This window comes from Camelus bactrianus, chromosome 12, assembly GCF_048773025.1.
Source record: "Camelus bactrianus isolate YW-2024 breed Bactrian camel chromosome 12, ASM4877302v1, whole genome shotgun sequence".
Classification (NCBI taxonomy): Eukaryota; Metazoa; Chordata; class Mammalia; order Artiodactyla; family Camelidae; genus Camelus; species Camelus bactrianus.
Window position 1 is genome coordinate 17176272 of NC_133550.1, and position 16247 is coordinate 17192518.

General features: G+C 48.5%; 1 protein-coding gene across 1 annotated transcript; it reads left to right on the plus strand.

Moving 5' to 3' along the window:
• Positions 1-4801, plus strand: DHH (desert hedgehog signaling molecule). The gene is made up of 3 exons (XM_010964239.2): positions 1-580; positions 3253-3514; positions 3781-4801. Exons 1-3 carry the CDS (start codon positions 278-280, stop codon positions 4404-4406), a joined length of 1191 nt encoding a protein of 396 aa, XP_010962541.1. The 5' UTR covers positions 1-277; the 3' UTR covers positions 4407-4801.
• Positions 4802-16247: the final 11446 nt, after the last annotated feature.

Sequence of the window (16247 nt, forward strand, 5' to 3'; positions counted from 1 at the left end):
TCTGCCGGCGCCCGAGTCAGGCGACAGAGCCCGGCAGGGTTGGCACTTACCCACGACCCCCCTTCCCTGCTATGATGACCCGTCCGTAGCAACTTCCAGACCCCCTGGGGGTATGTAGGCAGAGCTAGCGGCAGCCAGGTGCGCAGAGCCACAGGAGCTCTAGGGCACTCTGAGGGCAGCTCTGCCTGCTGCGCTCTCTGGTGCCTGGGGAAATGCCCAACTGACGGGAGAGCTGGTGAGGACAAGAACGTTCCCTTTTGGCGAGTCCGCTGCATCCATGGCGCTGCTGGCCAGCCTGGTGCCCCTGTGCTGCTTGGCACTCCTGGCACTGCCGGCCCAGAGCTGCGGGCCGGGCCGGGGACCGGTTGGCCGGCGCCGCTACGTGCGCAAGCAGCTCGTGCCGCTGCTCTACAAGCAATTTGTGCCCAGCGTGCCGGAGCGGACCCTGGGCGCCAGTGGGCCGGCGGAAGGGAGGGTGACAAGGGGCTCCGAGCGCTTCCGGGACCTGGTGCCTAACTACAACCCCGACATCATCTTCAAGGATGAGGAGAACAGCGGTGCAGACCGCCTGATGACTGAGGTAAGGAGGGCTTCTCCCCCACCTGCTCCAGGGCACTGCCAATTTCTCTGCCCTCCTATGGCAGCCTGGGAGGGTGAGCTGGGCTTCATCTATAGAGACCTTGATGTCAAGGACCTACCTCTACCCCTCACCACCACCCCCCAAAAAAAACCTCTGCTGGTTGGAATGAGTGATCAGGAGGAATCATCCCAACAGAGATGAGGAGGGGGAGGAGGGACTAGTGAGAGTGAAGCTGGGAGAGACGAGGAGGGCGGGGAAAGGAGGATGGCGGCAGGCGAGACGGGAAATGGCTGAGGCGTGGACCGGGGGTCAGCTACTGAGCCAGGCAGGAAGGGCTGGGGTGAGCTGGGGGCCAGGAGCTGGCTAGGGAGCAGACAGAAAGCTCTGCCCTTAGCCTGGCTCCTGATTGTGTTAAAGCTCTGTGGCCCAAAGAGACTGACAGGGCTGGCAAAGGGGTGACCAAGGGTCAGGTCATCTACCTGAGGAGGGGCTGGGCAGGAATTTTCTTTGGCCTGGGGGAGGCATCCTAGAACAAGGGTAAGGCTATTCTAGAGTCTAAATGCCCATCTCAGAGCAACAAGCAATCCTTGGAGTGAAGAACAGATGAGCCCACCTGAGAAGCAAAAGGTTCCTGTATCCCTCAAACTCAGTCTAGCTCAGAGGCTTTTCTTGGAATTAAAGGGTTAAAAGGAATTCAGCTGCCATGTATTGAGCATCTGCTGCAGACCAGAACTTAACCAACCTAGGGTGAAGTGAGAAGGACCACCTCTGGCCTGTGATCTCAAATGTCAGAAGTAGAAGGAAACTTGGAGGTCACATTCTTCCACCACGCACCCCCTCCTCCCATTTTACATCTGAGAACTGGGCCCCAGGAGGAAAAGCAATTTAATCAAAGTCTTAAAGCTAATTAGTGCATGGCTGGGACTAGAATTCAGGACTCCTGATTCTAAGTCCTATACACTTTCCATTACACCACCTAATTGTGTATGGAGTGGAGAGGTGGGGGGAGTGGGAGGGGTACGGATTTCCTCTGATTAACTGCCATAGTTTTCCAGGTTACTTTGTTAGGAAAACCTGTCCAGGGGAGAAAATATTCCTTCTTGCTCCTGCCCTGAAGTCTTCCTCCTACCCACAGATTGAGATACTCCTTCCCTTCTCAATCATGGAATATCGTGCGTGGTCCTTTCCTCTGGTTGCCACCTGCAGCAGAGGGGGCAGAACAAGGGATTGGCCCAGGAGAGGCTCTGACAGGCCCGGGAACCCCCTCGGTTTTGCTTATCTCCCACACCCTGACTGCAAAAGGCCTCCATTGAATTGGCTCTGCACACTGGGCTGCTGCCCCCGCAGGTCAGGGCCTCAGGGCCTCCTTAGGGGACAGAACGACATAAAGTTGGAAGGAGTTACCACTTTTCCTGTCTCCCCCTCCCCTCCTCTCCAACCCTGCCGAGGTGTAGAAGACTCGGGAAGAAGGGCAAGGGGAAAGTGTCCTTCTGGAAGTTTAGGAGAAAACCAAGTCCGAGGTGAGAGGTCGGAGCGGGGAGAAGAAAAGGAAGCTGTCCTCTCTGCCTCCTCCCGCGATGTCCGTGCTGTGGTGCGCGCCAAGGTCTCCGGCTCCCAGACTGGAGCAGCCGAGATAACCGTGGTCTCACTCCCCCGGTGCAGGCTTCCAGCCGCTGCTGCTTTTCCTCCTCTCCACTCCCACCCTGCAGGGGGCCCCCCAGATCCGCGCAAGGGCCGCTCGCGTTATTCTCAGGTGTTACTCCCACGCCTTTCTGGGCTGCCTCTGGAACACAGACCGAGAGATGGGGGGCTCTCAGAGCTGGCAGAGACTAAGCTGGAACTGGGAGGGCTGGCTGCACTGGGGGAGGGGACCTGGCGGGCCGGAGCAGGGATGGGGGGCGCGGCTTTCTGCCCTTTCCTCTCCCAGCGCCGGGGCGGCTGAAAAGCGCCTTTGTGGATGGAGCTGCTGAGTCCGCTTCTCCCGGCGCGTCCCCGTCCTCGGCCCGGGATTCTCATTCGGTTAAGTCATCCCGGAGAATGGCCATTGTACTTCGCACGGCCCCCGCCGCCCCAACTCTTTTTCCAGCAGCCTTGATCCCGCAAGGCTCCGCCTGGGCAACTCTGTGGGGGGCACTTGCACCATGAAGGGGTTAATGCTAGGGGCCGAAAGGAGGAGGAGGAAGGAAGGAAGGAAGCGATGCCCGGTGCCAGGGAAGGCAACGAAACAAAAGATGAATCAGGCAGAGGGAGGGCAGCCGGGGCTTGGGGCGGGGGCCAAGCTAAAACAGGGGCTTCTCTCGGGGAGCCAGGCTGCTCAACCCCTCCCTGGCCAAACTTCCACCCGCTCTCTCAATGCTTGCTTTCCCAGGTTGAGCGGAGGTCCCAGAACAAGTAGGGACGAGGGGCGCGCATTGAAAGTAGGGGAAAGAACTAGGCGCTCCCTCTCAATCTCAGAGGTGACCCCACAGTTCTACAACGACGCTCTGGAAAGAGAGCACAGATTGGCAACTATACCTATGCAGATTCTCACCTCCCCAGGACACTCAAAATTTGGGATGGAACGGAGTAGGGTCGGGAAAACAAAGAAGAATCGACCCTCCAGTCCAGGTCGATTTTGCCCCCATGGTGGTGGTAGTGGTAGGGAGGAGACTGACTCCTTTATTCCCCGCCAGCGTTGTAAGGAGCGGGTGAACGCTCTGGCCATTGCCGTTATGAACATGTGGCCCGGAGTGCGCCTACGGGTGACCGAGGGCTGGGACGAGGACGGCCACCACGCTCAGGACTCACTCCACTACGAAGGCCGTGCCTTGGACATCACCACGTCCGACCGCGACCGCAATAAGTATGGGTTGCTGGCGCGCCTGGCAGTGGAAGCTGGCTTCGACTGGGTCTACTACGAGTCCCGCAACCACGTCCACGTGTCGGTCAAAGCCGGTACAGTAGGGGCTGGGTGGTGAGATCCCTCGGGGAAACGGACTGCACAGCCCTGTTGCAACCCTAGGGGAGAGACCAAGCGGGCGTTAGTGTTGTAAACCAACCACCCTTCCATTTCTGCCCAGGTTGGGGCCAGATCTGTGGGAAATTGCATGCTGTCCTGGGACTAATGAAGTCTCCGCTGGGCTTGACCCATATCTTTAGGAATCTCTACTAACAATCTGGAACCGTTGGTCTTCATTCAATCCTCTGATTGTTGCCTGCAGATAACTCACTGGCGGTCAGGGCAGGCGGCTGCTTTCCGGGAAATGCCACCGTGCGCCTTCGGAGCGGCGAGCGGAAAGGGCTGCGGGAACTGCATCGCGGAGACTGGGTGCTGGCGGCAGACGCGGCAGGACGGGTGGTGCCCACGCCCGTGCTGCTCTTCCTGGACCGGGACTTGCAGCGCCGGGCCTCTTTCGTGGCTGTGGAGACCGAGCGGCCCCCGCGCAAGCTGTTGCTCACGCCCTGGCACCTGGTGTTCGCCGCTCGAGGGCCAGCGCCGGCGCCAGGCGACTTTGCACCCGTGTTCGCGCGCCGCCTGCGCGCAGGGGACTCGGTGCTGGCGCCAGGCGGGGACGCGCTTCGGCCGGCGCGCGTGGCCCGCGTGGCGCGGGAGGAAGCCGTGGGCGTGTTTGCGCCGCTCACAGCGCACGGAACGCTGCTGGTCAACGATGTCCTGGCCTCGTGCTACGCGGTTCTGGAGAGTCACCAGTGGGCGCACCGCGCCTTTGCTCCTCTGCGCCTGCTGCACGCGCTGGGGGCGCTGCTTCCGGGCGGGGCCGTCCAGCCGACTGGCATGCATTGGTACTCTCGGTTCCTCTATCGCTTGGCGGAGGAGCTGCTGGACTAAGCGCTCCAGGCATAGAAACCTCGAGGCGCCCGCCTAAACGGGGGCGTGCGGGCTGAGATCTGGGGATATGGGCAGCAGATGATGCTGACTGGGAGGTGGGTTAGGGAGGAAAATAGATGCGATGGTTTAGGGGCAACCTCTAACTGAGAGGTTGGGTCCTAAATAGGTGGGGTTGTTGATGAGTATTCCTTGACGTGGACTGTTTCGCCTCTTCCTCCCCAGTGCCTCAGCCCAACCCGATTATTTTATTTTATTTTCTATTTATAAATTGTAATATAATGATCTGCTTGCCCCGCCTGGCAAGATGAGCGGCTGGGGCACGGCGTTAACACTGACACTGGAGCCAAACTGACATTTTTCCTACAGGTAGGCTAATAAAGGGAAGGCTTCCAGGAGCTTGTTGGGGATATCTCTATTTAGATGGTGATTTACCTCCAGATGTGGGGGAGAAAGGGGACCATACCTTACTTCCCACTCTTCCTCCTTACCCAGCAGGTCCTCTGGCCCTGCTTTCTCCTCTCAGAAAAGGCATCCCAATCGATCAGCACAGGATCAGTAACAGAGACCAGAGGAGTCTGAACTATTCTAGGCTGCTAGTTCTTTCTCCCACCCAGAGAGGACCAGCATTCTGCCCACATGATTGCTTACCACCTGTTGGAGGGTGAGAAAACACAAACACGTCCTTTCTCCATTCATAGGGGCTCCAAAGGCGGCTGAGGCCATTGTGGGTTCTGATACATAAAGAATTCTGGCCCCCAATTGTTAGCCTGCAGTCCTGGTCCCTCCCTCAAGAATCACCCTAGCCCCCATCCTACTCTGGTATTGGGGGTCTACATGGGGCCGATGTTTTTTTTCTGGGATGTCACTGGACCAACTAATGACCCATGGGAATCTCTAGCTAATATATAACTGATAGTTCTCACACACTGTTGATCAAGAGAAAGAACCTGGACGGAGGGCTGGAACCTATCCTTCCTGCTGGGCTCAGCACAAAGAACAGCTTCAGCCCAAGTGTATGGAGTAGGGGGACAGGCTCTCCAAGCAAGAGCATATAGGAATTACAACCTGAACCCCTTTCCTGATCACCTGTCCTTGTCATTTCTACTGGCTTTCTCCACTGTACCCCTCTCCCCTCTCCCATTATCACCAGCTCTGCTTTCCCAGCCTGGGTGTTTCTGGAAATTTTTTGGGTTCCAATGCAGCAGACATCTGGAATCCAAGCAGGCAGGTGCCCATGAGTTAGGAACGGCAGCTCAGAGGAAGTTGGACTACACTGGAAGAGGGATATCTAGAGCCTGGGAGATGGTAGGGGTTGTTGGTACCACCAGGAGCCCGCCCTTCCCTGTAGCAGCTGTACTCTTCCTGCACAGTGTCCCTGCTATACACCGCCCTCTAGTGGCCTTCAGGATCGGTTCCCTCCCAGGCCAAAGGGAAAAGAACCACATACTACACAGATGGGTGGACTGGATCTGCTTAAAGGAGCCTTCTCCCAGGCGGCAAGAGATGGTGCATGGGGCTTGTTAAGCTGCCAGGGATGAGCCATGGGTGTCACCGGCTGGCGAGGAGCCCACCTGCCTCTCGTTGGGAAAGTCCTTCCAAACCATGGCACTTTTGCATCCCCTGCACGTGGTTTAGTTCTGTGGCTCCTGGAAGCTAGAGGTGTAGTTGTAGACTGTAGTAGTGCAGATTTCCACGTGCATCTAAGTTGCCCACTCATCTCCCTCACCTTTGTGACCCTTGATTTCAGTGTCTGGAGGTGAAAACATACTTAGGGTCCCAGGTTGTGCTTGTTAAAGCCAACATATGGAAGCAGGCTAAGTTTACCTTTAAGTGTCCTTACACCTCTCACTTCCCTCAATCCACACCAGGTGCCTGTTTCCGCCACCTGCCCCCTTTCCTGATTTTAGAAACACACTCCAAGCTTTGGACCTTTCCTACTTTTTTTTTTTTCTCTAAAACTGCCCTTGTCTCACTCTATCAGATTCTGATGCCCTCCGCATGTCACTACAGGGGATGACTAATCTGATAAGCTAATTAGTATTTCTATGTTGATGGCCTCCCTGTTTTTACTACTCTTCCCAGGTGATGCATATATTTTAAAGGCCAGCTGAAAATAAGACTTTAAGCCACAAAATCATAGTGGTGCTGATTCCTAGTACTTCAATACGTTGGGCAGGGATATAGTTGGGGACATCATTGGATATTGGAGAACTAATTGGTTCCCCTTAAGCTACATCCTATAGACTACTTCCCAGGTCTGAGGCTCACCTCTCACTCCTGACTTCCATCCTTCATTATTCTTGTCCCCTTGAGGCTCTCCCAGCTCCCCCCACCCCACCCAAAAAAATCCATTATCTTCCTTCAGGCAGCGAAGAGCACTGTCTCTATGAAGATGGCCAGGAAGGCATATTCACTTGGCCACACAACATCTCCAGATGCAACACCTCTTCTTATCAGCAAAATAAGCAGGGAGGCTTAGGGAAAGGGCATGGTTTGGAAGTCAGGTAGACCTCCTGACAGGATTCTTGACAGTATCAGTGTATGTGACCAGTGTGGAACAGACGCCCAGTGAATGTTGTCCATGCTCTGCACCCATTTCTCACTGCCTGTGCTGCTTTCTGCTGTCTGTCTGCTTCTTTCCTCACCACTCCACTAGAAGCAGCATTATCAATGGTTCCCAGACTCTGGGGGAGGGGACTGTGTAGCCCCTAAAATTGTTTGATTTCATAACACTCCGTTCTTCAGAAGGTGCTGTGTGACAGATATGGGTTTGCTTTAGAACTAAAGTATAATTAAAAGTAATCTTGTTTTGAGAATTTACAGAGCATTTTGTGATAATTCTGGCAAGACCTCTCTGCATATGGGGAAACTGGGGTTGAAAACCACTGCTTCAAAGTTCAGATGACTTTTTATTTTGCCCAGAATTCAGATTTTTCTCCAATTCCTTTCTTCAAGCAGGATTTACTGAACATCTATAGTGTAGCACCATATTAGGCACTGAAAAACACAGACACACCAATTAAGAAAACAGCTTCTTAAAGGTGTAAGAAGATTGACTACCAAAGCAACATTTTCCCTTAATCAGGATGAGTTGAATGGGCAGTAAATGTCATATTTGTACACAGAAGGCCTGTGGAGAAAGTAGGGCCTAAAGAGGATGTTGTAGCATGTGTAGGTGGAGGAGACCAGAAAAGGCATTCCAGACAGGAATAATAACATGAACAAGGACTTGGAATCCTGGATGAAGATGTGCAGGCTGGTTAGAGTGGGAGATTGGGAAGTGCAACTATATGTAGCTAATAGTTCCTGAGAATTTACTATAGGCCAGGACTTGTTTGACCAATTTTACATGCATTCTTATTTAGTCGTCATAATAACCCTATGAGATTGTATTACAGATGAGGAAACTGGAGCAGGAATAACAAGAAATAAGACTAACTTGATGGATGGGGCCACATCCTGTGGGGCCTTAAGCTGGTTTTGACTCTTCCGCATTCCCTTCATTAAGCCGCTAGTAAGTCTAGCTTCTGAAAGTTACTTCCCTCTCACTTTCACTGGCTCTTCTTCCTCCTGCCTGGATGGCTGGCTTCCTTAACTAAAGCTACCTAGCCACCAGTTAAGGAAATACAGATGTAGGTGTAAGTTTCTGGCAGTAATCCATGGCAAGTTAGTCCACCAACCCAGAAAATGTGAGAAGACTCTTAGCTCTCTTTGAATTAGAGGAGAGGGGAGATTGAACTTCATTACTGACTGAGTGTTTGTGTTCCCCAAAATTCATATGTTGAAGCGCTCATGCCCATGTGGGCTGTATTTGGAGGTTGGGTCTCTAAGGAAATAACTAAGGTTAAATGAGGTCATCAGGGTGGAGCCCTGATCTGATAGGATTAGTATCCTTTTACGAAGACACACCAGAGGGCTTGCTTTCTCTCTCTTCACGTGCACCAAGGGGAGGCCTTGCAATGCCACAATGAGAAGGCAGCCAGACACAGGCCAGGAGGAGAGCTCTCAACAGAAACCAAATTGGTTGGAACCTTGAACTTGGATTTTCTAGCTTCCAAAACTGTGAGAAAATAAATGTTTGATGTCTAAGCCACCCAGCCTATGGTATTTTGTTATGGCAGCTCTAGCACACTAATACAAACTTCCAGAAATGTTTGAAATAAGAAGAGGCCAGTGCTAAGATGGGGTCTTTACTGAGTGAAAATAATCTACTCTGCTTGGAAAATCAGCATTTCTGACCTAGGGCCTTGGGACGTTTACCCCTGCCTATGCTTTTGTGGTCCCTGCTGTATTGAAGGAAGCTTTCTTCTCTGGTTGGGAGACTGAGGCAGCTGTCTCTGGGAAGCAGCCTATGGCTGGTCAGGATACTTCCCTGTAGGGGACTTAGTGGTTAATTAGCACATTCAAATGCTCCTCTCCCTGTTATTGTCTCTATATTTAACTTGGTTGATGATGAATATCTCTCATAAGGAGGAGGTATCTTCAAAAAGGGTTCACTGAGTGCCTACTATGTGCCAAATATCATGTGCTGTGGAGATAGGACAATAAAGTTAGGCATAGCTCTTTCAGGTCATCCGGTAAGACAGGCATAAGTGGTGAGAACATTGTTGAGTGTGGGGAAGAGATGAGAAGTGGCATGGAAGCTGAGACCTGAAAGATGAGAAAGAATTGTTCAAGCAGAAGGAACAGCATGTGCAAAGGTCTGAAGCTGGAGAGCAAGAGTAAGGTGAATCTGAGGAGCATAGATGAGTGCAGTAGTATAAGGAAATGGGATCAACTTTAAAGACTTTCACGTTTGTCTGAAAGTTGAAAAACAATCACAGGATTTGAAACAGGGGAGGAGGAAAAAATCAAACTTGCATTTAAAAAAGGAAATTGGCAATTAGATGGGCTTTTGGGGTCATGTTTATCCCTAAGTAAGTTGGTCCTCATCTGAGCACGTGAATGTTGCTAGTTGTGATCACAAGTAGGAAATGCCCCCGTCCCCACACAAGGTGAGTTATGGGAACAGATGGTAGTGGGGGCAGTGTAGGGAAACTGGAGCAGGACAGGATAGGACAGGAACAGAACTGAAGGTGATACCTCCAGCCCCGGCTTTGCTTCAATCTGAAACCTAAACCCAAACCGTCTCTCAACTTCCCTCCTTGAGACCACAAAACCTAAGAGCACAGTTATTTGATTTCAAACCACTTTGTGTTTGATCAAAAGTTCTTGAAACTAGGGATCTTTCTCTGCTATTCTCTTTTGCTTTCCAGCAATTCTTTCCACAGAGCCTTGGCTTTGCTTGGAGCTGAGAGCCTTAAGCTGTGTCAGAACTGCCATCCTGAGAGCCAGGTTCTGGGCTGAACATTGCAGCTGCCCAGGGAACAGCTGGTTAAGCCCTCAGCAGCTGCAGCAGCTGGGATTCCACCCAACATTTGAGCTGAGATTAATCCCATTTCCTCCACACATATCCCCTCCTTGTTCTAGTCCCTGGCTAGTCTATAGTATCTCGTAGAATCTCTGGGGCTAGATATCATGAATCCTGAACTAAGCTGGAGCTAAAGTCACCCACCTTCCTCTTCTCTTGGAGGCAGTTGGCCCAAAGCACCTTAGCACCGCCACAGGAAGGAGGGTGTGGTCTCTCTCTCACACACAGCCTCCTTCCCTCCTTCTCTCTATCCTTTGATTAACCAGCTAGGGTGGATTATATGTTGAACTGTCTCATTTTCAATAACTGTTACAGTTGTCTTAAGATGAAGGGGTTTCTTTGGTGGGGTGAGAAGGTAGATTTCCTTTATCTTTGAAAGACTCTATAGCAAGGCTTGGAAACTCGGTGGAAGTGTTGAAGGAGGACGAAGCATCATACTGGTGGTTTCCACTTTTGAACTGTGCTTGTTTCTCACTTAACTGTGATTCTGGTCAAGAACAATAGGGCTGTATATTCTCTGGTGCTTATGCGCCAGCTGTGTGACCTTGAGGAAATCACTTTGTAATAGATGCCAGAGGCTACTACAATGAGGTGCTTCTAAGAGTTTGGAAATGAGGAGGTGTTCTAAGATTTAAACAAGTCAAATTAACACACAAAGGGACAAGGCAGTTCCTCCCAGGTTCAAAGACTCACTCACTCACTCCCTTCAACAAATATTTATTAAAGCACCTGCTAGTGCAAATAGGCATTATATTATGCTAAGGATTTTGAACATTTTTCTAGAGTAACAGGCAATCATTTTAATGGATTAAATTAATTAGGTTTTAGCTTAGAGGAGTGGCCTGATCAAATCTGGATTTTAAAAAGATCAAAAGAGGGAGGGAGCTCCTAAGTGGAGAATGGATTAGAAGGGAGTTAGTGGGTCAGAGAGGAGAGTAAGCAAAAAAGATAATGAGATAATGAGAGATGATGCCGGTTGAGACAAAAAAGGTGGCAATGGAGATGGAAAGGACAGCTTCAGGAACTATTATATTTGTGGGATTGGTGTTTGATTGGATAAAGGAGGAAGTGAACAATAAGGTAGATGGAGAAAAAGATTTCTCTCAACTTGATTTGCTTGATACTCATGTATGTAAAATGAAAGAGAAAGTAATTGATCAACCAATATCAATCTATTAATTCAAAATGGAAAGTGGCAAATGGCAACTCCATCTGTCAGAATTGTCATGACGTGCCCAGAATTATTATGGAGAGGGAGATGCCAAATGTGGTCACCGGTGGGGCAGGGATGGTTCTTTGGGCCTCCATGTGACCTGGCTGAAATATGTTCACAGAGATAATCCTCTCCTTTTATCCTAATATTCTGCTCATCAGGCAACAAACTGATGCCTTGCTGGGAAAGGGAATTCCCTAGATAGAGGACACAGGCATCCTTGGTGGTGAAAAGGGAAAGAAACGGATACACCGGCATGGTGGGAACCCAGATCAAATGCTCATGAATTACTGTCAGGTTTCCCTAGCATACGAGTGTTTGGAGGTGTCCTGATCAAGTCCAGTTCCCAAGCTGGTTAGACTGAGTGCCCTTCCCCACATCATCTTTCTCAGGGGGGTCCAGGGAGGGAGCTAGACCATCTGCCTCTGGGCCTACATCTCTGGCCAAACTATGTATTCATTTTCAAACTAATCATGATGATAATTATGGTAGCTTCAACTTAAAGAGAATCAACTCTTCCTCATTATGGACACAGCAGGGATATCACATATATTATCTCATTTACTTCTCAAAAACAGTTGTGCAAAAATAATTGTTTGATTTCAGGAGGATTTAAGCAGGTCACAGGAAGGCAGGGGGCCTGGGTTCCAAGGTTGTACAGCCAGGAAAAAATGTCTCAAATCACAGAACTAAGCCAGCAGGGGCACTGTGGCAACTGCCCCTAAACACTAGACAGTGCAGTTTGCAGACCAATACCCTGACACTGGATGCTGGAAGGCCCGGCTGACACCACTGATCTTTCTGCCAGCAGCCAGAAAGAATGACAAACTTCTGCTACTTTGTTGTTCTAACCATTTTGTAGAAGAAAAACTGAGGCTCAGAGTAGTTAAGTAAACTGCCTGAGATGGCATAGTGAGTCAGCCAGGATTTGAAACCAGGTCCGGTTGGCTGCAAAGTCCATGTTCTTTCCACTATGTTTTGCTGTTGTGATGCACTTTACTTCTTTAGTCTGCAGTTTTCCATTCTGTAATCTGGAGAAGTTGTGATTCTCAAAGTGTAGTCCCCGGGCAAGCAACCTCAGTATCATCTGGAAACTTGTTCAAAACGCAAATTCTGGGTCCTACCTGGACCTACTGAATCAAAAACTCCAATGTAGGGCCCAGCAATCTATGCATTCACAAATCCTCCAGGTGACTCTGATGTGTCCTCAAGCTTCAGAATAACTGGACCAGATAATCACCAAGGTCCTCCAGCTCTAATAGGTTATAATTCAACTATTTTGGAAGTTGCTGGTTGTGGTCCCTGGATTGAGCAAGGTCCCCTGAGAGGAGTTAAATATTTCCCATCTTCCTGAAATAGGTTGGTGTTTGTCAAACTCCATGCTAGCGGAAGTCAAGAGTAGGTGTCAGAGTGAGGAGACAGATGGAGCAAGAAGGGAAGATGCCTGCACGTGTATCTTGGTTATTTTTCTGTGGAGTGCCCAGAGACACATGTCCTTAATTGGCCCATTGACATGTGAATGTCTGGAAGGTGCCCCCAAATCCACATGTCAAAAATAAATGCATTAATCAATACTCTCCCCATGCGCCCACTAAGCAATATCCCATGTCCTCTAAATCTATAAATGGAATTGCCAGCATTCTTCATTTTGTCCCTTTTAATCAGGCCATCAACTTTTTAACTTCTATCTGGAGTGCCCTTTGTATGAGTCCTCACTCTCCTCTCTGTACTACCATATCCAGGTCTTCATCTTTCTCCTTCTGGGTACTGGTTTCCTAATAGGGCTTCCTGACTCCCATCCCCAGTATCTCTCAGTGCATCTTCCTCCACAGGGTGGCCAGTGTGATCCTTGCAAAGCATGGCTCTCTTCACAGTTACTGCCCTCCCCACAACAACCACACCAAGGAAACAGCAAAGGTCCCATTGCTTACTGCAGTGCTTTCCAAACCTTGTACTATTTTCATGACTATGTTTATAGTCCCTTTCCACTCATATAATTATTTAATATTTTTCTAACTTTACTGGCTTTTCTTACTACCAACTTTAGCCTCTTCTAAGTAAGAATATTTGTGAAGTCATAGTTTTGGCATTATAGCTATTATTTTTCCAAACACACATTAAAAATTACATAACAAAATTTTTCTAAAGTTTGTGTGTTACCTAAGTTATTTACATACTGCTAGTGGGTATATTTTGAAAACATGGGGTTCTGAATAAAGATCACATTCTTAAAGCTGGCATTCAAAGCCCTCTGTGATCTGATCCCAGTCAAATTGCCAGCCTTAACTGTCACACGTAGCCCACATACGTAGAGTGCCCCAGGGTCCACTAGGTATTTCTGGACAAACTGTGCTTTCGCTCTTCCTTTAACATTTTGCTTTTACAGCCAGGGCCTTTTTGATCTTTAAGGCCCAGCTCAATTATTGATTACCATGTGAACTCTCTCATCCTTCCAGATAGAATTAATCAATTTTTCTTTCTTTCTCTTTCTTTCTTTCTTCCTCCCTCCCTCACTCCCTTCCTTCTTCTTCTCTCTCTCTCTTTTTTTGAAGAAAAGCGTCTTCTTCTATGTTTCTAGCTACTTGTACTGTAATATGAGGCTTGATATAATTTTGCCTTCTAATCTTTTGCTTGATAATTCCCACCACTACAACATTCAGAATCCTTGGAGGAAACAGATTGCATACTCAAATGGGGAACTGAGGAGGATATAATGAAAGGGATGTTCATAAAGGAGTTGACAGGGTGATGGAGTATCTACAAGTGTGGTGAAGCATTCAGAGTCTGGCATCAGTGGGGAGCCACTGGAGGTGCTCACCCCTTAGGCCTGAAGGGGCAAGAGAAGGAAGGGTTACAAGAACCCAAGAGAAGTGGGGAGGGTATAGCTCAGTGGTAGAGCACATGGAGCATGTGCTTAGCATGCACGAGGCCCTGTGTTCAATCCCCAGTACCTCCATTAAAATAAATAAATATATAAACCTAATCACCCCTACCCCCAAAGGAAAGAACCCGAGAGAGCTGTAACTGTATCTGTAGCTGAAGGAGAGGGCCACCCAACAGGGTCTGTGGCCTCTGGTAGTCCAGGAGTTCAGGAGAGATGACAGAAGAATTGCCAATTCAACTCACAGAATCATGAGAAATAATATATCATGGTTGTTCTAAACCACCAAGTTTTAATATAGTTTGTGATGCAACGCTAGATAACCAGTACCTCACTGGGGGGTGGGGTGGGGGAGCCATAACTGTTTCTCCACCAAAGTTGTGGGAAACCAAGTAGCTCTGAAGATCTGTGAAATGGAACCCATCATTGCAATGCAAACATAGTAAAATTGTTTTCACTATTTGTAGAGATACTACAGTTTTCTGGGAGCATTTTATCTTCATTTTATCTTAGTTGTTTAAGACATAGCAATGTATGATGCTGTTCCTAGAAATTTTATTCCAAGCCTATTTACCTAACATTAGGATAGTTTGTTTCCTTTACTTTATCCTATATTGGTGATCTTTGCATATCTGTGATCTTTACAAAGTAACAATTTCTGCCCTACCTTTTAAGGTGATTGATATTTAAGAAACAAATTATCTTGATCCCAAGATGTACAGATCTTGGAGATTAGCTCACAAAGCATTCATTCGTATTCTGTTTTGCCTTCCTTTACTATAGAGGGTGGAAAAGAAAATGCTGAAATTTCCAGGCTCTCTTGAAGCTAGAGATGGTCATAGGATACAGTTGTGTTCAAGGAGAGGTAGGTGAAAGTCTTTGGTGAGATCTCTTCCTATATAGAAAGAAAAAGCCACAAGAGAAAGCCCTTTGTCTTAGTCCTTTTGTTTTCCTCCTGATTGAAGACAGGAGAATTTTAGGATGATTTAATAAAGAGACTACAAAGGTGTGAGCAGGGTGTAGGGAAACATAAGGGGTAGAGCGGCACCCCAGGGCGAGTATCAGAGAGGCTGTTATCATTGTAGGCCTGGAGGGTGAGTGGAGGGAATTACTGGAAACAGAACAAGAGAGCAGTGAGTGTGTGGGGGTGCTTTGACCTTCAGTCAATCTCAGTCTGGGCACAATCTCTTCCCTCCATCTGATCTTCGGTAAGTACTCCTCTTTGGCTGAACCCACTGGGATCCAAGGGGCAAGCTCTTCCTCCTGGACACAAATCTGGGTGGAAAAGAGGAGAGAGTTAATCTGGAAAGACAAACAGCATAAAAGGCATCTATTATTTATCTTTCTATCTCTAGTGTGCAAAACATATAGTACACCTGGTATAAAGTAGCAGATAAGGAAGTTTTTACTGAATTTAACTGAATCCAGGTCTTTGTTTTACCCTACAGTGCTTAAAACCTAATCTGGAATCACTGCCAATCCCACTCAGGCCCAATAATCCAACATAAAATTGCTGGTCTGCAAGGAATTTGCTTTACTCCATAGAAGAGGTATTTGGTTCTCTTTCTGAGGCCAGATTAGGAAGTGGCACCTTGAAACAACTTTGTAGATCTGGATGTTTTTAAGCATTAGATGGTTCTATAGTTTTACAAAGCCTGTCCTCCAATACAGTCTAACTCCTACAAACCCACCACATCAGGGCCTTCCAGAAGAAATAACTTTTGTGTGCTACCTGTATGACTTAAGTGTCAGTTTCCACATCTGATAATAACTAGTAGTCAAGTCTCAGGTACAAATATTACCTCCTCAGCCTTCCGAGGATATCATTAAAAAAGAGGAGTACCAAAAAAAGAAGAGTGCCATACCCCAAGTTAGTCTCTAGCCTGTTAATGTCTTATTTATTTTTTCTCATGGCAGTTATTAATTTTTGATTGTAACTTTTATTGTTTACCTGTTGGTCTCCTCCCAAAAGAATACTTGCTCCTTGTGAGCAAAGACTTTGTCTGTGTTGCCCACTGCTCTATTCTAAGCACCTGGAAGGGTGCCTGGGACATGGTGGTTGTTTGATAAATATTTGTTGATGAATGAATGAATGAATAATGCCAATTATCAACCTCAGGGCTGTGGTGAATATTAAACGAGATGACAATGAAATGCACCTGGTGCAAAGTAGAACTCTATAAATCTAGGTGTTTTCTTTCCTCTCTTTCCCTCCCTCATCTCCTGTAACCAATCCTTCAGCAAGTCAACTTAACCTCAGCCTCAAAACATACCAAATTCTCTACTTCATTCATCTCTACCCCTCTAGTCAAGCCATCCTCACCTCTCCCCTGGACT